The following is a 24,929-nucleotide window of genomic DNA, read 5'->3' on the forward strand; positions in this document are numbered from 1 at the left end:
CAATGACTAGGACAATTTTTGTAAATAAGAATTAAACATAAGAAGGAGTATACTGTTTAATATAGAGTTAAGCATTTAGAATTTTATAGTCATTTAAGGAAGACAATCAAAATAATATATTTTGATATTCCACTTAATGAAATATTCTGAAGAAGCAAACCCATAGTGACACACATTAGACTAATGGTTTCTTGAGTTTTGTTGAGGGGCGATTAGTAAGGGTGCAGTATTTCTCTGTGGAGTGATGAAGTTCTAACAGTTGACTCTGTGGGACTGAGGAGATAGCCTAGTGTTTCAGAGTACCTCAGTTTTGTTGCCAGGACTCATGTCAGGTAGCTTACATGAACCTGTAATTCTGGCTCCAGGGATAAAACAGCTCTGGCTTCTGTGTTCACATGCAGTTCTGTGCTCACACTGCCTATGAGACATCGTCAAAAAATAAAAAAAAACAATGTTTACTAATGAGTATAAGACAACCCAAATAAATATGAGACCAGTAAATTGTCATCACTTTTTATTTATTTATTTGGAACATGCCATGACATTCAGGCTGGCTTCAAACTTGTAGCAATTTTCTTTCTTTAACCTCCCAAGGACTTGTACTTTAGGTTTGCTCCCACACCTAGAAAACTACAAAATAAAAATGGATGATTTTTACACTATGTGATTTATATCTCATAGGGCTAGTAGTAAAAAGAATTTTCCATTAATTACAGAGTGTGAAATTTCATAATAGCCTGATTTATAAGACAATGTCAAATTATTGATAATGAATTGTAAATAAGTATAGGCGTAAATATCAGTGAACCAGAGTTATTGATAATATATTTTATTTTTTAAAATTTTATATTTAATAGTTGATAAATTATTGTGTTTGTGTGTGTTCCTTCTGTGTTTGCATCTAGTTTTTGGATATGCAAGAACAACAGCATATATTTGTACGTTGGAGGGTAAGTTGCAGAAGTGAAATCTGTCTCCCATTGAGTGGGACTTGTAGACTTAGTTGGGGTCATCAGGATTAGCAGCCTGTGTCTTTATTTGCTAAGCTGCTGAGCCATCATTTTTGACTCTTATTTTAAACTTGAAGAATGGGATTATGGTTATGTTAGAAAATCATATATATCATTTGGAACAACTGTGTTTGCAGTTTTTCTTTTTACATAAAAATTATGTAATGTGTATGTATGACATGTGTCTGTATATTTGTGTGCACACACACATGCTTTTACACATGTGAGCATGGCATGGCTTACATGGGGAGTCAGAGGACACTTTTGGAGAGTTGGTTCTCTGTTTTTTAACCTATATATGAGTATTGTGATCAAATATAGGTCATCTGGTTTGTATATCAAGTGACATTTTCCAGCTGAACTATCTTGCCAGACTTGGGATTTGTTTCCAAAAACAGAAAAATAGCTCAGTAGCCAGGGTGAATTGGTCATGGCTCCACAGTGACCAATTTATTGTTTTCTGAAGTTAGTTTTTGTAAGTCCAAATTCTCCATGATAAAATGTTTCTGAAATGTCCTTAAAGAACTCCAAGATCATAAAATTTTGGATTGATGTAGTTATCTATTACGAAAACATGGTGGCAGTGGAGGGAACAACACAGTGAGTATTGTGTATGAAATATGTTTTAATCTTTTTAAAATTCTGCTACTGGGATATTTGATTCTCATACCCATCTGTCTCTTTCCTGTTTTTCTAAAGCATTGCCATATGCACCCTGGCTACAACCTGTTTTGGACTTGCAAGTTTCCCAGGAGACAGTGAGTCCCATTGTCACCCTTCATGTAATTGGCAGATGATGCCCAGAGCTGTGAGCCTGGATAAAGAGAGGATAGGAAACCTCAAGAGAAGGGGATACAACTTTTAATGGCTCTGGTATTTAGTGGCCATTCATCTCTTCTAATGAATGATCAATATTCTCCATACAGCCCATAAGATTATAGTTTCCAGTGTGGTCTTAGCCTCAGGCCCTTGATCAAGGGCATTCTCCAAGATAAAATCCTCCTACAATGCTAGCCAATGCCCCATTGTGGGGCTGTCCTTTTGTTGGGTGTCTGACCTCTAGCAGGCATGTGGCTGTGTACTTTCCTTTTTGTTCTCCTTGGCTGTCTCCCTGGGTCTGCCCTTTCTGAACCAAGATCCTGGATATTGCCAAGGCAGAGTCCTCACTTTGATCATCCTGGAGATGTAATAGTTGGGGGCAGCTTCTCCATCTTTCACTTCTCTGATGGTACCCTGTCTAATTTCACTGCCCCACCAACTGGGCTTCAGGCTTCACGGTAAGTGCTGGACATGGGGTAGGGGTCTCTGAAAGCCACAAGCAGCTTTCAAAGGTTGTGTGAAGCTTTGGGTAAGAGTCGTCTCTCAGAATCTCATCTTCATGGCCATGACCTTTCTCTGTGTAAATGCAGTAGCTCTGTTGCTCTCCTTTCTACATCTCTTCTCTCCTTCTTTCTTATTTGTACCAGACAGAAATCTAGGTGCTCATGAACTGACTGAAATATATGAGTCCTACAGGTCAGGTGTGGATTCTTGATCCTTTTATATCCTTGCTTCTTAAAATAGGGTCCAGGTAGGCATTTGCTAAATGAGTAAGAGTTTTTAATAGCTATCTCATAAGTCATCAGCCTACCATCATTCCTGTATACTATATTGCTTTGTAAGAGTCTCATGTTCTCTTCAATTCCCTAGAAAGTCAAGGAGCCATTGAATTTTGAATTATCCTGCCTCTACCTTTAGAGTCCTGGGGTTATAGGGTACACTACCACATGTAAGGTATGAGCATCTAACTCCATGAACTGAGACATATCTGCAGCCATTTTGTGTCCATTTTCACCCACCCTTTCAAATGTCCTGTTGCAGAGAGTAGTTGTCTAGCATTTGTCATTAGTATTCCTTTTTTGAATGTTTACATTTACCTTTAAAAAAATTCAACAATGGTTTAATATAAGTTCATGACTTTACTTCTAGGACTCATGAAGCTTAGGTCGGAGGATTTCTAATTTCAGGCAATATTAAGGTATATTATGAGACTTGAATCAAAAGTAGTTGAAAAAATTGTTTCCTAAAGAAACTACCATCATTCTGTACTCAAACACAGATACCAGAGTCTTTTATTTCTGCATTTTCACATTTATCCTCACTTTTAATGATTTTTTTATGTGTGAGTGTATCTCACTTTGTGCTACAACTATCTGGAACACCTTGTAAAGTTCAGACTATCTTCAACTAGGATTACAGACATGTTGGCTTTTTCTTTCTTCCTTTTCTTCCTTCCTTCTTTCTTTCTTTCTTTCTTTCTTTCTTTCTACCTTCTTCCTTCCTTTCTTCTTCCTATTCTCCCCATTCCTTCCTTCCTCTTCTGCTTCTTTTTTTTTTATAAAGAGTGTCTGTTTGACTGTGTAGACGAGGCTATTGTAGCAGTCAGTATCTTCCAGCCGACACCTGAGTGATGGAATCACAGTATGTGCTATCATACTTGTTTACCATGTTATTTTTAAGCTAATGATTAATGATTGTAGGTATGTATTAGGTACAATGCAATATTTCAAAACTGTATATACTATAGAGTGATTAATCACACTCATCAACAAATACTTCATTTACACACTCATGTTTTGGAGACATGAACATTTAAAGTCCAATGTGACAGTTGCAACAGGAGAATGGGTAGTTAAGGTTATAGGGGCTAGAGAAATGCCGGAGTTGGAGCACGGTGTGTTGTGTGAGATTGAAACTAGAGTTTGGATTCCCAGAACCTACATGAAAGCTTAAAATGTTGAACATCTGTAATCTTTGTTAGGAACTTAGAGACAAGTGGATTCCTGAAAATTGCTGGCCAGCAGCCTAGCTGAGTGGATGGAGTACAGGTTTAGTGAGGTAACCTGCCATAAAACATAAGGTAGAGAGGAGAAGGCTCATGGGATAGGGCTTGGCATGGAAGCCTGATTCTCGATGACTTGAATGATCTCCTCTTGGGATCCACATAAAGGTGGAGGAAGAGAAGTAACTCACCTGTTGTAGCATGTGTGAGTCTATAAAAACACATGTGCACAGAATAATGATTTTAAAGTATGAAAAAGCATTTGAGAAAGCTATCCTGATATCCCATCAGGCTTTACAACCTCAGAAGAAAATATACCGAAACACACTACACAGAGACATACAGATACACACATATACACATAGACACACAAACACAGACACACAGACACACAGACACACACACAGACACACAGACACACGGACACACAGACACACACATATGTGGAGCATTGTTGAAGAATACATTAGAATGTGACTTTTGGCTTATATATTCATTCATATAAAAGAAGTACATACATAAAAGAAGTACATGGTCAATCACTGTTACATAGTTTAGTGATGTCAGATTGAGCGATATGGAGACTCAAAAGAAAAAAATCTACTCTCAACAATAACAATTAAAAAATTTAATTAAAATGTAACATCAGTTGGATGTATTAGAACTCGCCTTTAATCACAGTTTTCAATAGAAAGTGGTGGGCAGATCTCTGTGAGTTCTGGACAATCAGGACTACACAGGCAGAACCTGTCTTAACACCCCCATCCATATGTATCTACATATCTATATCAATATCTGTATCTATATCTTTTCTTCCTTCTGTAAACTCGTTCCATATGTACTCTCTCTTTTAAATTCATGGCCTTTTATTCTTCAATCATTATTATTGTTGCATTTGAATAAATATATAAATAAATATACACATGTAACTTGTTGATTAATTTTGGTGATGGTTGTATCTATGTGTTTTAATATTTTATTAGATTTACTCTTTGATTGTTTCATGCTTTTATGTTACATTTAGTTTATTCTCATTCCCCCCAGCATGTCTTATTTTCCTTCCATACCTGTCATTACCTCCTCCATACTGAAGGTCCCTTTTCCACATTCCAGCCTTTTTGTTTAGTACCCACTAATTTTACCCAAGGCTGTCGTGTGTGACTTGGAATTATGGGGGGTTTGAAATGTCCATTACAGCTTAGTGGATTCACTTGTTAGTGACATGAATAAAGACAATGACATTTTTAAACCCAAAATACATCAATTGCCAATAGTTGAACAATAAAATGTAAGGCCAGGCAAAGAGATTGCCAGTGAATGATTGACTGTTGATAGGCTCACATGCAAGCACTATCTGAGTCATGTCCTGAAGGGAGCATTTCAATTCTCATTCGCATATCTTCTGGCTCTTAATGATAGAAAATCTGAAATAGATGTTACTTGTCCTTATTATAACCAATCATACTATTCAGTAGATTTATTTTCCTTGTTTCCTTGAGACAGAGTCTCTCTGTGTAGTTGTAGCTTCCTTGGACTAGCCATGTAGATCACATTTTCTTCTCTGATTCACAGAGACCTACCTCCTTCTTCCTACTGAGTGGTGGGATTGAGCAAGTGGGTCACCGACACAGCTCACTGTCTTCTGAAACTCTCCCTGTGATTACTGTCTCTGCCTTCCCTCCGGCTCCCCTTTGAGTCTTCTCAAGTGTGCTGATGTGCACATGTCTGAACAAATATTTGAGGATATGTAGGTTTTCACTCAGATCACTTGGGTCACAGTGTTCATTCTTGTTACATTATGTCCCATAATGAGTGATAAATGTGGGCTTCTTTTTCCCTCAGTGTCTCCATGTGGGGTTACCGGGTGATGCAGAGTTTTGTCTTTGCCATTGAGGAGATTAATAAGAGTACTCAATTATTGCCCAATTTAACACTGGGTTTCTCCATTCAAAACTCTGGGGACTCAGTTCATGGTGCACTCTATGAGACAATGGGATTTCTCACAGGGCAGGAGGAGCCCATCCCCAACTACACATGCTGTCATGGCTCTCCACAGGCTGCCTTGGTTGGGGACACGCGGTCATCCCTGTCTGTACCCATGGCCAGACTTCTGGGGCTATACAAGTTTCCCCAGGTGAGTTGCTTAAAGCCTTATTCTTAGGGAATGTGGTGAATGTGATGATAGTGACATTGACAGTGATGGTCACAGTAGTGAGCAGCTCTACTGAGGAGTCAGGTTCCCTGAATATTCTCAATATCCAACATGGTTCTCTCCTCAATGTATAGATAGTTTACAAATAATTATCATTCCCCTCCATTGAAAAGAAAATGGAGACAATTTCATTTTTATTATTTAAAATATATTTTACAGATTTACTTATTTTTATTTTATATGTATTGCATATTTTGCCTGTATGTATATATGTGTTTGTGTTTGTGTTTGTGTGTGTGTGTGTGTGTGTGTGTGTGTGTGTGTGTGTGTGTGTACCACATGAGTTTTTGGTGCTTGTGAACATCAGAAGAGAGCATTAGACTTTCTAAAAATATAGTTACGTATGGTTTTTATGTGTCCTGAGGGTGCTGGAAACGAAACTTGGATCCTTTGAAATAGCACGACGTAGTATTAACCACTCAGTCATTTCTTCATCACCCTATTAATCAATCCATCAATCAATTATTATTAGAGAGGAGAGTAACTCTGTCCGTGTTTTAAACAAGTGTGTGTGTGTGTGTGTGTGTGTGTGTTTTGTGTGTGTGTGAGTGTGTTACATGAACCTTTTCATATCTGAGAAGGCTAGAAGAGGTTTTCTTCATCACTCCTCACCTATTCTGTGAGTCAAGATCTCTTCCTGAACCTACAGCCCATGGTTTCTTGACCAGGCTGGAATATTGAAAGCTCCACCTCGTGTCCTTGTGCACACCTCTTGGAGCTGAGGATACTGTTGTGAGTAGGATTCCCAACTTGTTACATGAATACTAGCATCTGAGCTCCTAGTACGTGCTTTTTGCCATCATGGTATCTTGGCCTCCTTCAAGCTAGGCATATTTAAATTAGTAGACACTTCATTTTTTTTTTCTATATAATCACAATTTCTAAACCAAACGTTGTTTCTGTTTTTTGCAGGTGTGTAGTGTGTGTGTGTGTGTGTGTGTGTGTGTGTGTGTGTGTGTGTGTGTGTGTGTGTGTGTGTGTGTGTGTAGGCAGCATCTCTCTGGGTAACATAGATTGCGTTTTAATTCTTGATTCATTTTCCTCAGATTTCTGAGGGTTGTGCACTATTATGCTCAGAACAGAAACTTGATATATTGAATATTTTAAAAGGACCTCTTGAATTCCAACGTGTAGGGCTGCAAGATAAATTTTATTTAAATTTGAATTTCATGGCTGGAGATTTGGCTCAGAGGTGAAGAGCACTGGATATTCTTTTTGAAAAATTTCAAATCCCAATAACCACACAGTGGCTTATATGAATCTGTAACTCCATCTCCAGACATGTGACTCCCTCTTCTGTTCTGCAGGTCTAGCAGACACACATGTGGTGCAGATCATACATATAGGCAAAATACTCATTTGAAGATAATAATAAAATACTGAGTTCTAAGAATCAATAAATTGCTTTTAGTCTACATTTGACACAATATTTGTATTAAATATAATTTGTTTTCAAATAGTACTGTGTGTTTCAAGGGACAAACTGATACATAGAAGTGATCCTTGCTTACCTGCAATCCAAACATAACAAGAGCTGGCAAGACCACGTGCATGAGTTTGATTGAGCCTTTTCCTTCCACATGAAGCAACCAGATGCTAGGGCCGTTGTCTTAAGACTGTACAAACTTTACACATTTTGTAGAAGAAGGTTTTCACTCATACTCTGTGACTGACAGTCACATTCAGTGCCTCTCAAATCCAAAGAGAGCAGACTAGATGTGACCAGATGGGACCAGACCATAGCACACCACACCAGACCACAGCAGACCAGACCAAAGCACCACAGACACAGAACCCACTTGTTATATCTCCAAGTACTTTCTGTTTTGAGAACATATTAACACCTCTTCTTCAACAAAGTGATAAATGAGATTCCTATTTCTCTTAAATTTGGAAAACCTCACAATGTTAATCTGATAAGAGCCTATAATTCATTAATTCTTATCAGGTGCAGCAAGGTGGCTCATTGGGCAAAGGTGCTTTGTAACAAGGTCTGATAATTTGAATTTGAGCCTCTGGAACCCACCAGGTGGAAAAAGAAAACCAGTCCCCACAATTTGTCTTCTATATCTACATATGCATCATCACAGACAGGTAGACAGACATAAGGACACACACACACGCACACATACACACACACAGACACACACACAAACACACACATGAATTTTCTAAAGAATTTTCTAACAGCTGTATGCAAATGAGAGGTTCAGATAAAGCCTTGCTGAGGTGCTGGAATCAAATATATGAGTGGGCAGTGGGAACGACAGGTGCTGATAGTCAAGATATAGTTCTGGGCTTCTTTTGAGAAGCTACAGGGCTGTCTGTGATGATCAGCTAGTGTAGGTCACACAGCTACTTGGTAGAATCAGGACCTTTCTCAAAGCATTTTTGTAGGGTTGGTTCTTATGCTGTCTTGTTCCCAATTGGTTCTTGATCTGTCAGTAAAGAAGCCATGAGTAAATTGCTGGGTATAAGTTATCGGTGGGACATCCAGGTTCCTGGAGGGAAAGAGACAGATAGATGCAAGAGAGTAGAAGGTAGTGTTCACAGAGAGAGGAGAGAGAGAGAGAGAGAGAGAGAGAGAGAGAGAGAGAGAGAGAGAGAGAGAGAGAGGTATCAAGCAGCTATGTGAGGTCTCAGAAGGAGTGTGACCTGTGGCCACTCCTACAGGCTGGTAGTCAGGGAAGTTTAGCAGGGACTAGATGTATCTTAGCAACTAAAGTTGAGGGCAGGTAGGACATGTGGCAATAAGAATATTGTTAAGGGCAGACTTTTCCAGGCAGGAGATAGTAGTGTTCAGCAATTGTGTCCAAAGGCAAGTTGAAAAGGAACAACTGTGTGTGTTTCTTTTATCAGTGGTTTTGAGGAAACTTTGGTTGGCATTGCTTGTGTGACCTATTACTGGAGGTATAGGTGGGTCAGCTAAAGCTACACATAACACATTATTTTCATTTTTTTTCATGAAAATTGTTAGGCTTTAGGTTACAATTTACATTTATGTGTATGTGTATATGTCTGTGTGAATCTATGCAACAGGTGTGAGAGGAAGCCAGAAGCAAGTCAGATTTCCTGGGGCTGGAGTTACAAACAGTTGTGAGCCACCAGATGTGGGTGTTGGGAGTCCTTTACAAGTTGAACAAGGGCTGGAACTGCTGAGCCTTCTCTTTAGCCTCATCCTTCCAACATTCGATTCAGAGCATTGTCTTGCTCCTGAGTCCTTGATCTCAATTACTCTCTTATTGCCTGGCTCTTCCTTGACAGATCAGTTATTCATCTTCCCTACCTAGCCTGAGTGACAAGATCCAGTTTCCATCCTTCCTTCGGACACTGCCTAGTGATCTCACATCCTGTCATGCAGTTACTCAGCTGATAATTCACTTTCAGTGGTCCTGGGTAATCATTCTGGCCCAAGATGATGACTTTGGAGAGCAGGCCAGTTCTCTGGCCACTCAGCAGCTGAGTGCAGCCAGTGTGTGTATTGAGTTTCACCTCCATGTGCCTTCCCAACAGTCCTTGGGGAAGATTGAAGAGACTGTCCAGAAGATGCAGAAATGTACAGCCAGAGTTGTTCTGGTTTTCTTAAGCAATTCAAATTTCCAGCTCATCTTGCATGGCTTACTGGCTGTCCCTGTCTCAGGGCAGGTATGGGTCAGCAATGACACTCTGCACATGACACTCAGTCTGAGCATTCCAGGTGTTTCTCAGGTCTTGCAAGGCACATTTGGCCTTCTGTATCACAGCAGCAGGGCAATTGGCTTCCCTGAGTTCCTTGCTCACTTGCATCCCAGCCAGATCCCAGAAGACATGTTTATAAAGAAGTTCTGGGAGTTTACGTTTGATTGTACATGGCCCTACCAGAACAGCACAGTGACAGAGGGTGTCCAGTTCTGCTCAGGGAATGAGAGTCTGGAGAACAAGCCATATCCTTTCCCAGAAGTGAGTAAAATTGATGCTGCTTATACAGCTGTCTACAGCATTGCCCATGCCCTGCATGATATGATAGCCAGTGAGCACCAGGATGGGAAAGGCACAAATCCCCAGGACTTCCATCACTGGCAGGTGAGAGAGACATCTGTAGAGTGGTTGGTTCAGGGATGGTTGGGAAACAGGAATAATGCTTTTTTTTTTTTTTTACAAAGCTTTAGAAGTACAGCATACTATATGCTTCGGCAAGGATGTTCCATATTTGCCCTTATATACCACCATTGAAGTTGCATTGCAGAAGAAATCCATGCTCTGTGTGTGATTTCAGATCAATCCATTCCCTATGGGGTTCCTTTTGTACAAGTATAAGATGCCTAGTACATTTAATTTTCCTATAACAGTAAACTTTTTAATGTACCAAATTTGAGCTTAGATATACAGTGAATGCTTTTAGTATAGGCATGTTGAAAGTCAGAATTTCAAAGAGATATCAAAAATTATTATATATATACATACACACACATATATACATATGTATACATATATACATGCATGTGTGGCAGGCACATGTATGTATTCATGCAGTCACATGATTGAGGTGTGCACAGTGCACACAACTATGTACATATTTGTGAGAATGTCTGAGAATATGAGGAATTACTTTTTCATCACTCTTCTACTTTACTCTTTGGGGCATGTTCTCTCACTCAAACACAGAACTTGATGATACGGCTTGTCCTGGTCGACAGCTTGTTTTGGGCATCTCTTATTTCTACCCCATAATGTTATAATTATAGAGGAGCTGCCATATCCACTTGATATTTAGGAGGGTTCTGGGCATTTGAAGTCTGATTCTCAAGCTTGTGTGGCTAGAACTTTAACGACTGAGTCAACTCCCATGTCCTTACCTCCTTTTTATGTATAGTATAATAATAGTATTTTATAATTTCATACATTTATGTAATACATTTTTCATTTCCTCCAGTATATGCCTGTCTATCTTTCTATCTGTCTGTTGATCTATCTATGTATGTATCTGTCACTTATCTTTTGTAGTCTGCCAGGGTAGACTAGGCATAGATCTGTAAGATGACCCTTGAAAGACACATTACTCACTGATGAGGTAAAGTGAGTGTGGTGGCTAAGGAGGGGCTGCTTTTTATTTTTTATAACATTCAGTGAGTATCTGTATCTCGGTGTGCTTGTTGTAAGATATACATGGTTTTGAACAGTTATATTTGTTGTCTTTTTGGCTGAGATGGAGAGATTAAAAATTGCAGGAAGCTGCGCTGAATGATTCATGCCTGTTATCTTAGTACACAGGAGATTGAGGCACGTTCCATGCCAACCTAGAATGCACAGCAAGATACTGTCACAAAATAACCATATATGGGTGTGGTGATAACTATATGTGTGTAATCTAGAATGAAGATGTAAAGTAAATGAAGGAGTGATGAGCAAGTGAAGGGTGAGAAGTCCTGTCTGTCAGGAAATTCCCGAGGTTCAAACCAAGGACAAGAAATCTCAATATGGGAAGAAGTCATAGGATTGCAGTAGGTAGGGACAGTATTTACCAACACCCTAGAATGGAGATAAATAAGATGAGCCACGTGTGGAGCTTAAGAAGTGGGACAGATGTGTCAGAGTGATTGGGAGGCTTAGGTTAGCTGGGGCCCGTCTGTGGAAAGCTTGTTATGGTTTGGAGTCTAAAGAGTATGATGGGAAGTTTGAGACAGTAGTTCACAGCCAAATGAGACCGTGGAGTCAGGATCACATTGTGATGTTTTGGCTGCAATTTTCAGGCTGAGGGGATGGCTCAGTGCATAAAGGCTCTTGTCTCCAAATATCAGTTCAATCCTATGTCTCACATGGCAGCAGAACAGAGCATTCCTCTTGAGTTGTTCCCTGAAATCCCCACTACATGAGATGTATATTCTCTTTTAAAAATGATCTGGATCAAGTATTATGAACTATTAATTTAGTAAAGCTAGAATATTTTCTTGAGTCCTTGGAAATATCACAGGTCTTTTAGCCCCCTTATGGCCACTGTGGCCAGTTTTTGGTTGAAGAGGTTCTGTGTCACTTCAGACACCATTTGGACAAGACAATGGACAGTTGGTATCAACAATATTTTCTTTTCTTTCTCAGCTGCTCCATGCCCTCAAAAAGGTACACTTCAGGACTCCTGATGGAAGTGAGATTATGTTTGATGCCAATGGAGATTTGGTGACAAAATTTGACATTTTGCAAGGGCAGAAGACCCCCAATGGTGTATTTCACTTGGTCCATGTAGGCATGATAAACCCTCAAGCCTCTTCAGGGAACAAAATGATGATCCAATTGAAGGAGGATCTCCAAGTGAGTTCCCTGAATGCAGAGATAACTGTTGTCCTAGTGTTTTAAAGTCTCAGTGAATTTCCAAGTCTAGGGTCATGCATGTTTACTTATGCATGAAGTGGAAATGGCTCTGGATTAGGCCATTCAGTTATAATTTACCATGCTTTTTACCTTAGAGACCTTCTTCTGAGTGAGACTTTTTGAGCAGCAAAAGTGAATGCACTAGACCTGGGGTTGTAAGGATGGTTCTGTGCTTAAAGTGTTTGTTGTGTAAGCAAGCTAAAGGTCAAGATCTCCAGAACACTTGTACATGGTAACTGGGCAGTGTGGTCCACCCATAATTTCATCCCTGGAAGGTGCAGTGAGTGAGATGCTCAAAATAAGTTAACTAGTAAGGCTAGTTGTGTCAGTTTTCTATGGGTTTTATTTTGAACCTCAATGTGCATAGTAGAAAAGCAATGGAGGATAATTCCCTTGGGTCTCCATATGCATTCATACATACATGTACATGATCCCACACGAATGTAAAACACACACACACACACACACACACACACACACACACACACACACACACACACACGAAACCTTTTCGTAAAATGGGAGGAAAGAACATACTAGACTCACAAAATAGAAACAGAATCTACCTGGTAGTGTTTTGAGAGTATTATCATTGTCTGTTTATAGGGCCTGCTCTGTGAAGAGGAATATAATGACTCTCTAAACCAACACCTTCCCATGAGCCACATAGGATTAGACTCAGCTGACACTCTCAGTTTTCTCGCTGTGATAGATTTCCCAACCATGACAAATACCTGAGAAACAGTGTGAAGTTAGAAAAGGATTTTATTGACTCCTGGTGTCTGAAGTCCAAGACCAGATGGATCCTTTGTTTTGAGTGTGTGTGTGGTTGAGGCAGTATGTGCTGTCAGCAGACATGTGGTGATTGTGTGAACCAGTGAGTTGGAGGTCATGGTTTAGATAAATTAAATAGGTAAACACAGTACATCTTACCAATGAACAGCCCCCCCCCATGACAATTTCCTCAATTCCCATGTCCTTCTTCCACCATCTACAATGCCTAATCAAATTATGAGTCCTTTAAGGAATTGATTAGATCAGATGTATCCATATCTAATGGTTCTTTAAAAATCCATCATCTTGTAACCACTGGTGCAATACACAAGATTTTGGGAAACATTTGAGTTTCAAATGCTAATGTTTATTAACAAAAGTTCCAGCTGCTCTGATATCGACCTGTCTATGTGTATAGTCTGATGTATCAAAATAACTCAGCTTCCTGTCCTACGCCTGTCATAAACCCTCTTGGAAAGGCTATGGCAAGCAAGTATTATTTTGGAGATGGCCCACCATTTTGCATAGCTAAGATGGGTGCATTCTGAGATGTGGGGTTCTTAGAGCCTTCATCCTAGGTTTGCTTCTTGCTGCTGATATGCCTTTCCTATCACTATTATATGGCCTAATGATTCCTGTGTATCAACCTACCCTATTTGACAGATTTCCTGCAGAATCAATATGAATTTGTACTTTCTAGTCGTAATGCTGTGTAGGTGAATTGATGATTTCCTAATTCCTGATAATGATTTCATTGCATTCCTAAATTGATGTAAGTAATCTCAAGGCCCCTATAGTATAAAAGCTGAAAATAGTTTCATGCATCAGAGGGTATTTTTCTAGGAAAAGAATAGAGGCTTGGAACAAATGTAGAGTCAAGAAAAACATTCCTTCTAGGTTAGGAAAAAGGCAATAACTGGTAAGTAAAGGTCATGGATTTGGTATGGGCAATTTATTATAGCTACAAGGACAGAAAATAAATGCTTGACTAGTCTATCTATACAATGCTTGAAAATAATAAGACACAAGGCAGATGATTTGTCTCTTGACAAAGCAGTACTGCTAACTTATGCATAAAATTATTGCTTTAACTTTATAATGATCTTATGGAGCTAGTAACAGATAATAAATGTTTAGATAATAGTCTTAATAGAAAGACATGAGGCAATTCTGCAATCCCTTAAATCTTATAGATCTATGACATGAACCATTGACTTAAACTTACTGTGAACTTATGAAATGCAACTTAGAAAACCATGTGATCAGTTATTCTGGGAAAGTATAAAAACTAACAAGTATAAAAAAGTGACAGTATAGCCCTCTTTATTTTCATCTTGTATTTGTGTCCCTGTATGTGCCTGACAATTTTCTTTTCTCCTTTTTTACCCTTCCCTTTCCTTTCCTTTCCTTCCTCCCCTCCCCTCCCTCCCTCCTCCCCCTCCCCCTCCCTCCTCCCTCCCTTCCCTTCCTTCCCTTCCCTTCCCTTCCCTTCCTTCCCTTCCCTTTCCTTCCCTTCCTTCCCTTCTCTTCCTTCCCTTACCTTCTCTTTCCTTTCCTTTCCTTTTCTCTTTGGCTCAGAAAGAGTTAATGTACTCTGAGCCACTTGCCTGGTAAGTGAGTAGCCTTGGTCAAAGAGAAAGAATTGAAATAACTAAGCCTTTTCTTTCCCTCTGCTACTGTCAGAAGGAGTTAATTGCCAGAAGCCAATTGTTTTTGGTCATTGAATAGCAAGGAGTTAAAAAGTTAAATTGCAAGAAGCCATCACCTTCTGGCCCTGATTTCCATTGCTACACTTGCTGCATTTCCTGGGTAGCCCTGTGATGCTGGGCTGGACTTCAGCATATGCTAGTGGACACATTCTCCTCCTCTGTAACTTTGTCTAACTTAGTGGCATCTAACTGGTGGTATCTCCTTTGTATGGTGCTCTTAAGGTTTCCTTATAAGAATGAGATTCCATTCTTGGATTTGTAAGGCATAAAGGATACATGCTAAGTGTTTAGAGGACTGTTTTGAAGCACTTTTCAACAGGGTTGGTCTGTATACCCAAAAGATGCTCCAACATATAACAAGAACACGTACTCCACTATGTTCACAGCAGTCTATTTATAATAGACAGAAGCTAGAAAGACCCTAGATGTCCTTCAACAGAGGAATGGATACAGAAAATGTGGTACATTTACACAATAGTGTACTACTCAGCTATTAAAAACAAAGACATCATGAAATTCATAGGCAAATGGATGGAGCTAGAACATATCATTCTGAGTGAGGTAACCCAATCACAAAAGAAGATATATAATATACACTCATTGATATTAGCCTAAAATCTCAGAATGCCCAAGATAAAATTCACAGAACACATGAAGCTCAAGAAGAAGAAAAACCAAATTGTAGATGCCTTGGTATTTCTTTGAAGGAGGAACAAAATAGGCACATGAGGAAATGTGGAGACAAAGTGTGGAGTAGAGACTGAAGGAAAGGCCATGCAGAGACTGCCCCACATAGGGATCGATCCCACATACAGTCATTAAACCCAGACACTATTGGGGATGCAAAGTAGTTCATGCTTATAGGAGCCTCATATAGTTGTTTTCTGAGAGGCTCTGCTGAACCTGACAAATATAGAGGCAGATGCTCATAGCCAACCACTGTACTGGGAATGGGGTCCCCAATGGAGGAATTAGAGAAAGGACTGAGGCAGATGAGCGGGTTTTCAACCCCATAGGAAGAAAAACAATATCAACCAACCAGATCTCCAGAACTCCCAGAGACTAAACTACCAAAAAAAGAGTATACATGGAGAAACCCATGGCTCATGCCTAAAATGTAGCAGAGGATGGCTTTATCGGGCATCAATGGGAAGAGAAGCCCTTGGTACTATGAGGGCTTCATGCCCCAGTGTAAGGGAATGCCAGAGCGGGGAGGTTGGAAGGAGTTGGTGGGTGGATGGGAGGGGTAGCACCCTCAGGGAGGCAAGGGGTGGGGGATGGGATAGCAGGCTTCCAGATGGAATCCAGTAAGGGGGATAACATTTGAAACATAGATAAAGAAAATATCCAATAAAAAATGAGAAAAAAATGGGGTTGACCTGGTTGAGTTTTCTGCTGCTTTGTGCTGTGGCAGACACCTCAGCATCACACATTTCTATCTTGATCCTTGCCTGTGTAATGTAGTCATTATCTACAATTTTAGTCTTTTTGAAGCTCAATGACACTTTAGTATTAGAGTTTATGAGAAAACCCCAGGACAGTAAAACTGTAAATCTCAACATCTTCACAGGGGTGGAAGATGGGGAAGAGGAAGAAAGACATTCTTTTGAGTTAGGTCTGGAGGTCAGCAAGTAAGCCACAAGGCAGCAAGGAGCATCAGAGTAAGAAAGAGAATATTGAGAGTATCATTGGAAGAATGCTCAGTCTATGGGCTGTATTCAAAAGAAAGAAAAGTAGATAAATAGAGGCAAATAGTGGAACAATGGTTTTACTGAGTAACTGAGATAAACAGGCTGACTTGACAGAAGGCATGGCATGTTTCTGTAATGTCTGACAATATTATAATTGTCTTCATTGTTTATTTTGCATGTATTAATACTTTGCCTGCACACATATTTCTGTATTATATTTTTACCTGTTACCTGAGGAAGTCAGAAGAGGGAATTGGATCCTCTGCACCTGGCATTCCAGTGAGGTGCTCTGTGGATGCTGGGAACTGTACACTGCTTCTCTGCAACAGCACCCTGTACTCCTGACAGCTGAGCCATCTCTACAGCCCTTTACCTGCAATTGTTAACATATGAGCTACAGAGAGATTAGAAGCTAAACCTTCTCATAGTTACCTATATTTTTAAGCTATTAGCTAATGAAACTATATGTAGCCCATCCTCTATTATGTACAATAGTACCTAGTAGTATAGAATCACTAGGTATATCAATGTTTTCTGAAAGGCCTCTCCTCTAGTTAGCTGAGAGAAAGTTGTTCTATTCTGCTTCTCACTGGGATTTCAAGCATCTGTATCCCTGGAGAGTCACTGGTGACACTATGCTTCTTGTCACTAGGTGCCCACCTCCATCTGCAGTGAAAGCTGCCTTCCAGGGTTCAGCCAAGTGCCCAGACTGGGAGCCCCCCACTGCTGTTTTGATTGCAGTCCATGCCCTGAAGGACAGTTTGCAGACCAAAGAGGTAAGAGCTTATTGACCTGTAATCTGAGTGAGGTTCATGGCACTGAGAACATCCTGTATTTCTCCAATTTTCAGCAACTGTTCTACTGCTGTGAAGAGACACCATCACCAAGGCAGAATTTAAAAGAAACATTGAAATGGGGCTTACTTAGAGTTTCACAGGTTGAGTCCATGATAATAACGGTAGGATATGTGTCAGAAGGCAGTCAGGAATGTTGCTACACCAGTATCTGAGAGCTTAAATTCTGATCTACAGGCAGCATGACAGTAGTGATGTAGAGAATGGACCTGCTGTGGGGTTTTGAACTCTTAAAGGTGATCTCATGAAATAGAGTGATCCCGTGCAAGACTCAGATTGCACGTAATGTCAAGTGGCTGGAAGTAGGCAGCTATACATAAAACAGATGAGTATCTGCCCAGCATAATCCCTAAAGTCTGTTAATAAACTTATTAGGTCTCTGTTTACATATTTGGGAGCTAAAATGAGCTAACGTAGGCATAGAAATGCCCTATTGTTATTTGTAGCAAAAGGGCAAAGAAAAGCATTCAGAACTACATTTACTAAACAGCATATAACCTCTGGACCCTGATCAAGAAACATGGCATAGCTGAGTGTTAGTGGTGCAGACAGGCCTTTAATTCCAGCATTGAGAAGCAGAGGCAGGCTCATTTCAATGAGTTTAAAACCAACCTGGTCTACAGGGTGAGTTCTAGGACAGCCAAGGCTATAGAGGGAAACCCTGTCTAGTTAAACCTAAACCAACCAACAAAACAAACAGATGAACAAACTAGAAAGAAGCATAGCATTAGGTACTTTCACAAGCTTCTACCCTGATTTCTTTTTTTTTTTTTATTACTAACTTGAGTATTTCTTATATACATTTCGAGTGTTATTCCCTTTCCCGGTTTCCAGGCAAACATCCCCCTAATCCCTCCCCCTCCCCTTCTTTATGGGTGTTCCCTTCCCCATCCTCCCCCCATTGCCGCCCTCCCCCCAACAATCTAGTTCACTGGGGACACCCTGATTTCTATTGACACTATTCAATTTCACTTGTTTTTTAAACCTCATGGTGGAAGATGTATTGTGACTTCTTTCTTTGTATTAGTAGGGTTCATCTTGGTGTTTGAATTGGAACAGACTATCACATTCTGGATTGTTTTTCTGCAGAATTTACTACTTTATATGCTGAAAGTTGGAAATGTAAGATGAAGTTGCTATTAGGGTTGAATTTTGCTGAAGATTGAGTCTGAGGGTGTGCTGTGTACATGTGTGCATGTTTATCTGTCTGCACTCTTTTCAGTTTGTTCTTTGGCTTTTAGACAAGGTTATACAATACAGCTTTGACTGGCATTGATCTCACCTTTTTGACCAGTCTGTGAATGGAAAGATATTTAACTTTTTCTGCTTCTCAGGTGCTGAGATTAAATTATTTGCTGTCACAGCCGCAACACCCCCTTCTCATTATTGTCACAGTCCTGTTGGAACTTGGATCTACCCTGGTGACATCACTTAGCCTTTATTACATCATCTCCAGTTAACTTGATGAAAAATTTCAGGATACTGATGGATAGGAGTTCAACAAATGTATTATTGGGAGCGTGACTCAGATTAAAACAGTTGTTAATGTGACCTTTTACTAATTGAGAACAAAATGAACCACTAAAAAGCTCACATAAGTGAAATGTGGTCAACTCAGTGAGCTCTAGGTTCAGTGAGAGATCTTTTCTAAAAAAACTAGGGTGGAAAGGGTTTGGAGAGAAATGGCTCAGCAGTTAGAAATATCCACATGGTGACTCACAACCATGTGTAAGTACAGTTTTAGGCCATTTGCTGCCACCTTCTGACTTCTACCCCTACCAGGCATTCACATGATGGCCTTTTATATGTACAGACAATACTTCCAAATAGCAAAATAAAGTAAGTAATTCTAAAAAATAAGTTGTTGAGACTTGTGAAGTGGTTTTGAGTACTCACTATTAGCTTTGATATCCTGAGATCAGCTCCTGAGATCCACATGGTGGAAGGAGAGGATTAAATTTCTAAAATTTATCCTGACCTCCAAGTGTACACCGTGGCATTCCTAAGCCTACCTACATACATATCACAGCAAAATGTAAAAATCTATTAAATATATACTATATATGAAGAAATTTTATTCGTAAAATAAGGTGTGGGAAGTGACTAATGATAATCTTAGATCCTACATGCATGTATTTCTAATAAACATACATATACACACGCAAAAATGGACACCCACAAACTCACATAATTTAGGCACAATAGTGCAATTTTATAACTACAACACTTAAGGGGATGAGGAAGGAGGCTTAGGAATTCAAGATAATCTGCAACAAAGCCAATTCAAGGCCAAGTGGTGTTAAAGGAGATACCATTTTAAGACATAAATACCCACACCTCTCCAAGTAATACAGCTATAGAGTATTCATGTTTTTGTACATCTAACTAAATTCCATCCCTGGCCACCAAGAATAATTCATAAATATATTAAATTCTGGAGAGGCTGCAAGAGAAATTAACACTTGAAATACCTTCCTTGACAGCTAGTGAAGTCCCTATACTATTACAGACATAGTGTTTTTGTGTCACCCATAGACATGAAGAGATGTCTTCTGTGCCCCAAGGAGCAGTACTCGAGCCATACCAGAGACCATTGCCTCCCCAGGACAGAGATATTCCTGGCCTTTGAGGAACCATTGGGATTCATATTGGCTTTGATGGCAATCTTGCTGGCTGGTCTGGCTCTCCTGGTACTTGGAGTGTTCCTGAAGCATCGAGACACACCTGTGGTCAGGGCCAACAACAGAACTCTCAGCTACTTCCTCCTGATCTCTCTTTCCCTCTGTTCCCTCTGTTCCTTGCTTTTCCTTGGGAGACCCACTGTCACCACCTGTCTCCTCCGTCAGACCACCTTTGCTGTGGTGTTCACAGTGGCTGTCTCCTCTGTTCTGGCCAAGACTCTCACAGTAGTCCTGGCCTTCAGAGTCACCAAGCCAGGAAGCAGGATCCAGGTATGCCTGAGCCCTGGTGCTTCAACCTCAGTGGTCCTCATTGCTTCCTTAATTCAGGTTATTCTTTGTGGGGTGTGGTTGGCCACCTCCCCACCATTCCCAGACAGGGATATGGTCTCAGAGCCCCAGCACATTGTCATCCAATGCCAGGAGGGTTCTGGTGCCACCTTCTTCTGTGTGCTGGGCTACTTGGGTTCCCTAGCAGGGGGTACCTTCTCTGTGGCTTTTTTGTCCAGAGGCCTACCAGATGTCTTCAATGAGACCAAGTTCCTCACCTTCAGCATGCTGCTCTTCTGCAGTGTCTGGACAGCTTTCCTGCCCCTGTACCACAGTGCCCGGGGAAAGTCCACTGTGGCGGTAGAGATCTTCTCCATCCTGGCCTCCACTGCTGGACTTTTGGGTGGCATCTTCATCCCCAAATGCTACACCATCTTGTTGAAACCAGAAAAGAATACCCCTGCCTGGCTAAGGCAAGGCCACTGTGCACATCAAGACAGGCAGGGTTCCATGCTCCATAGAAGGTGATAGTTCTCTGGGGTGTAACCAAGAGCAAGTGCTTGAATTTGACTCATTGTTTCTTCGTGGATAAAAATGTATTTAAAAGATAGATCAAGGTTCAAGTAAGGTACTTATAACAAAACACAAATGACAATTAAACTTAGAGTAGACATATAGTCACTAAATATTCTGCTCATAGGTATTGCTGAAAGTGACAACAATGTAAAGTCTTGAAAGGGGAGCACAGAAGATTGCACAATGGATTAAAATATTTTCCAGAAAGCACGTCAACTTGAGTGTGATGCTCAGGACCCACGTGATGGATGTAGTGAAGTGACATTACTAATTTGTGGTTTGACCTCTGCATGATAACCACATAACATGTCACATCCATATACACAAAGTACCAGTGTGAAGGTGGGAAAAAGTGCCATGAGTTGATGATGATGATGATGTCAATGGTTGCTGAGAATCTGTGAAACTGAGAGGCAGATCATTGTTCTCTCCTTTTCGTTTTGAGTGGGGCAGTAGTGGGAATTGAATCTTTCACGGAAAGTTCCTTTATAGACTTGCCATGTGATTGATCAGTGTCACTCTTAGATAAATAACCAAGAAATATAAAGTATTTCTGTTAAGAATGTAAATGAATTTTCAGAGAAGCATAATTCATATACTAAAATAATCTAAACATTTATGAGTTGACAAATGCTTGGTATGGCTTACTCAATGACTAGCAAAATTTTTATAAATAAGAATTAAATGTAAGAATGAGTATATTGTTTAATATATACTTAAGCATTTAGAATTTTATAGTCATTTAAGGAAGGCAATCAAAATAATATATTTTAATATTCCATTTAATGAAATATTCTGAAGCAGCAATCCCATAGGGACACACAGTAGACTAATAGTTTCTTGAGTTTTGTTGAGGGGAGATTAGTAAGGGTGCCGTATTTCTCTGTGGAGTGATGAAGTTCTAACAGTTGACTCTGTGGGACTGAAGATATAGCCTAGTGTTTCAGAGTACTTTCTACTCCTTCAGACCCTAGTTGTGTTGCCAGGACCAATGTCAGGCAGCTTACATCCACCTGTAATTGCAGCTCCAGGGATCCAACAACTCTGGCCTATGTGTTCACATGCAATTCTGTGCTCATGCTGCCTACCACAGTTTGTCAAAATAAAAAAAATAATACTAATGAGTATAAGACAACCCAAATATACATGAGCCTGGTAACTTGTCATCACTTTTTATATTTTATTTGGGACATGCCATGATATTCAGGCTGGCTACAAACTTGTAGCAATTTTCTTGCTTTAACCTCCCAAGGGCTTGTACTTTAGGTTTGCTCCCACCCCTGGAAAGCTGCATAATGTAAATGGATGAATTGTACACTATGTGATTTATATCTCAGAAGGCTAATCATTAAAAGAATTATCCATCAATTACAGAGTGTGCCATTTCATAATAGTCTGATATATAAGAAAATGTCAGATTATTGATGATGAATATTAAATAACTAGTCCTTAGCCATCATTTTTGGACTCTTATTTTAAACTTAGAAGGATGGGATTATGGTTATGTTAGAAAATCATATATATCATTTGGAATAACTGTGTTTGCAATTTTTCTTTTTACATAAAAATTATGTAACATGTATGTATGAAGTATATGTCTATGCATTTGTGTGCATACACATGTGCTTTCACACATGTGAGCATGGCATGGCTTATATGGGGATTCAGAGGACACTTTTGGAGAGTTAGTTCTCTTTTTCTACTTATATATGAGTATCGTGATCAAATATAGCTCTTCTGGTTCGTATATCAAGTGACTTTTTCCAGCTGAACTATCTTGCCAGACTTGGGATTTCATTCCAAAAACAGAAAAATAACTTAGTAGCCAGGGAGGAATTGTCATGACTCCACAGTGACCAATATATTGTTTTCTGAAATTATTTCTTGTTGGTCCAAATTCTACATGATAAAATGTTCCTGAAATATCCTTAAGGAACTGCAAAGGCCATGAAATTTGGATTGATGAATTTACCTAGTACAAAAACATGGTGGCAGGTGGGGGGTTGGTCAACACAGTGAGTATAGTGTACGAAATATGTGCTAAACATTACATTTCTGCTACTGCGATATTTTCTTCTTGTACCCACCTTTCTCTTTCCTGTTTCTCTAAAATAGTGCCCTGAACATCCTGGCTACAACTACTTTTGGACTTCCAAGTTTCCCAAGAGACAGTCAGTTCCATTGTCACCCTTTGTGTAATTGGCAGACGATGCCCAGAGCTGTGACCCTGGATAATGAGAGGCTAGGAAACCTCAAGAGAAGGGGATACAACTTTTAATGGCTCTGGGATTTAGTGGCCACTCACCTCTTCTAATGAATGATCAATATTCTCCCTGCAGCCCATAAGATTATAGTTTCCATGTGGTCTTAGCCTCAGGCCCTTGATCAAGGGCAATCTCCAAGATAAAATCCTCCTACAATGCTAGCCAATGCCCCATGTGGGGCTGTCCTTTCCTTGGATATCTGACTTCTAGGAGGCATGTGGCTGTGTACTTTCCTTTTTGCTGTATTTGGCTGTCTCTCAGAGTCTGCCTTTTTTGGACCAAGAGCCTGGATGTTGCCAAGGCAGGGTCCTCACTTTGACCGTCCTGGAGATATAATGGTTGGGGGCAGCTTCTCCATCTTTCGCTTCTCTGATGGTACCCTGTCTAATTTCACTGCCCCACCAACTGGGCTGCAGGCTTCAAGGTAAGTGCTGAACATGGGGTAGGGGTCTCTGAAAGCCAGTAGCAGCTTTTCAAGGTTGTGTGAAGCCTTGGGTAAGAGTTGACTCTCAGATCCCCTCTAGGTGACCTTGACCTTTCTCTGTGTAAACGCAGTAGTTCTGCTGCTCTTCCTTTTACATCTCCTCTCTCCTTTTTTCTGGTTTGTACCAGACAGAAACCTAGGTGCTCATGTACTGACAGAATTGTATGAGTCCTACAGGTCAGGTGTGGATTCTCGATCCTTTTATATCTTTGCTTCTTAAAATAGGGTCCACATAGGCATTTGTTAAATGAGTAATTGTGTAATTAATACCTATCTCATAAGTCATCAGCCTACCATGTTTCCTCTATACTATATTGCTTTTGCTATTTTTTTCCTAAGAGTCTCATGTTGCCTCAAATTCAGTAGGAAGTGAAGGATGACGTTGAATTTCAAATTATCCTGCACCCACCTTTAGAGTCCTGAGGTTATAGGTTATACTACCATATTTACTGTATGAGGATCTAACTCTATGAACTGAGTCATATCCACAACCATTTTGTGGCCATTTTTGTCCCAGCCTTTCTAATGTCCTGTTGCAGAGAGTAGTTGTCTAGCATTTGTCATTAGTATTCCTCTTTTGAATATTTTCATTTACCTTTAAAATTCACAGCAATAGCTTAGTATAGGTACATGACTTTACCTTTATGACTTATGAAGCTAAGGTAGGAGGATTGTTAATTTCAGGCAATATTAAAGTATATAATGAGACCTGAGTCAAAAGTAGTTGAAAAGAGTGTTTCCTAAGGAAACTACCATCATTCTGTATTCAACCAGAAATGTCAGAATTTCTGATACACACACACACACACACACACACACACACACAGTGAGCATTGTTTCAGGATACACTAAAAGCCAACATTTGGCTTATATATTCATACATACACACACACTCATAAAAGAAGTTCATGGCCAATCTCTGTTATATAGTGAGTGAGGTCAGATTGAATAATATGGATATTTAAACTTAAAAGAAAAAAATCTACTTGCAATAATAATAATTTAAAAAATTTAATTATTTATCCATTTTCACATTTACATCACTTTAAATTTTTTTTTTTGTATGTGCGACTGTTTCTCACTTTGTGCTATAACAACTCTGGAACTCGTTGTGAAGTTCAGGTTATCTTCTAACAGTATTACAGACATGTTTGCCTTTTCTTTCTTGGTTTCTTTCTTTGTTTGTTTCTTTGTTTCTTTGTTTGTTTTTTGGTTTATTTGTTTATTTGTTTATTTCTTTA

At 39.7% G+C, this 24,929-nt stretch overlaps 2 protein-coding genes across 2 annotated transcripts in view; both read left to right on the top strand.

The window, feature by feature from the left end:
* Positions 1–5,680: 5,680 nt before the first annotated feature.
* Positions 5,681–20,892, top strand: LOC116894645 (vomeronasal type-2 receptor 26-like). Its single transcript, XM_032896357.1, has 5 exons — positions 5,681–5,965; positions 9,308–10,105; positions 12,119–12,355; positions 17,215–17,338; positions 19,952–20,892. Exons 1-5 carry the CDS (start codon positions 5,681–5,683, stop codon positions 20,890–20,892), a joined length of 2,385 nt encoding a protein of 794 aa, XP_032752248.1.
* Positions 20,893–23,566: 2,674 nt separating this feature from the next.
* Positions 23,567–24,929, top strand: part of LOC116894646 (vomeronasal type-2 receptor 26-like) — a 57,850-nt gene continuing 56,487 nt past the window's right edge. Inside the window, exon 1 of the mRNA XM_032896358.1 lies at positions 23,567–23,628. The gene's annotated coding sequence lies outside the window, so the exon portion shown is untranslated. The remainder of the gene's footprint in view (positions 23,629–24,929) is intronic.

Source organism: Rattus rattus, chromosome 2 (genome assembly GCF_011064425.1).
Source record: "Rattus rattus isolate New Zealand chromosome 2, Rrattus_CSIRO_v1, whole genome shotgun sequence".
Lineage (NCBI taxonomy): Eukaryota > Metazoa > Chordata > Mammalia > Rodentia > Muridae > Rattus > Rattus rattus.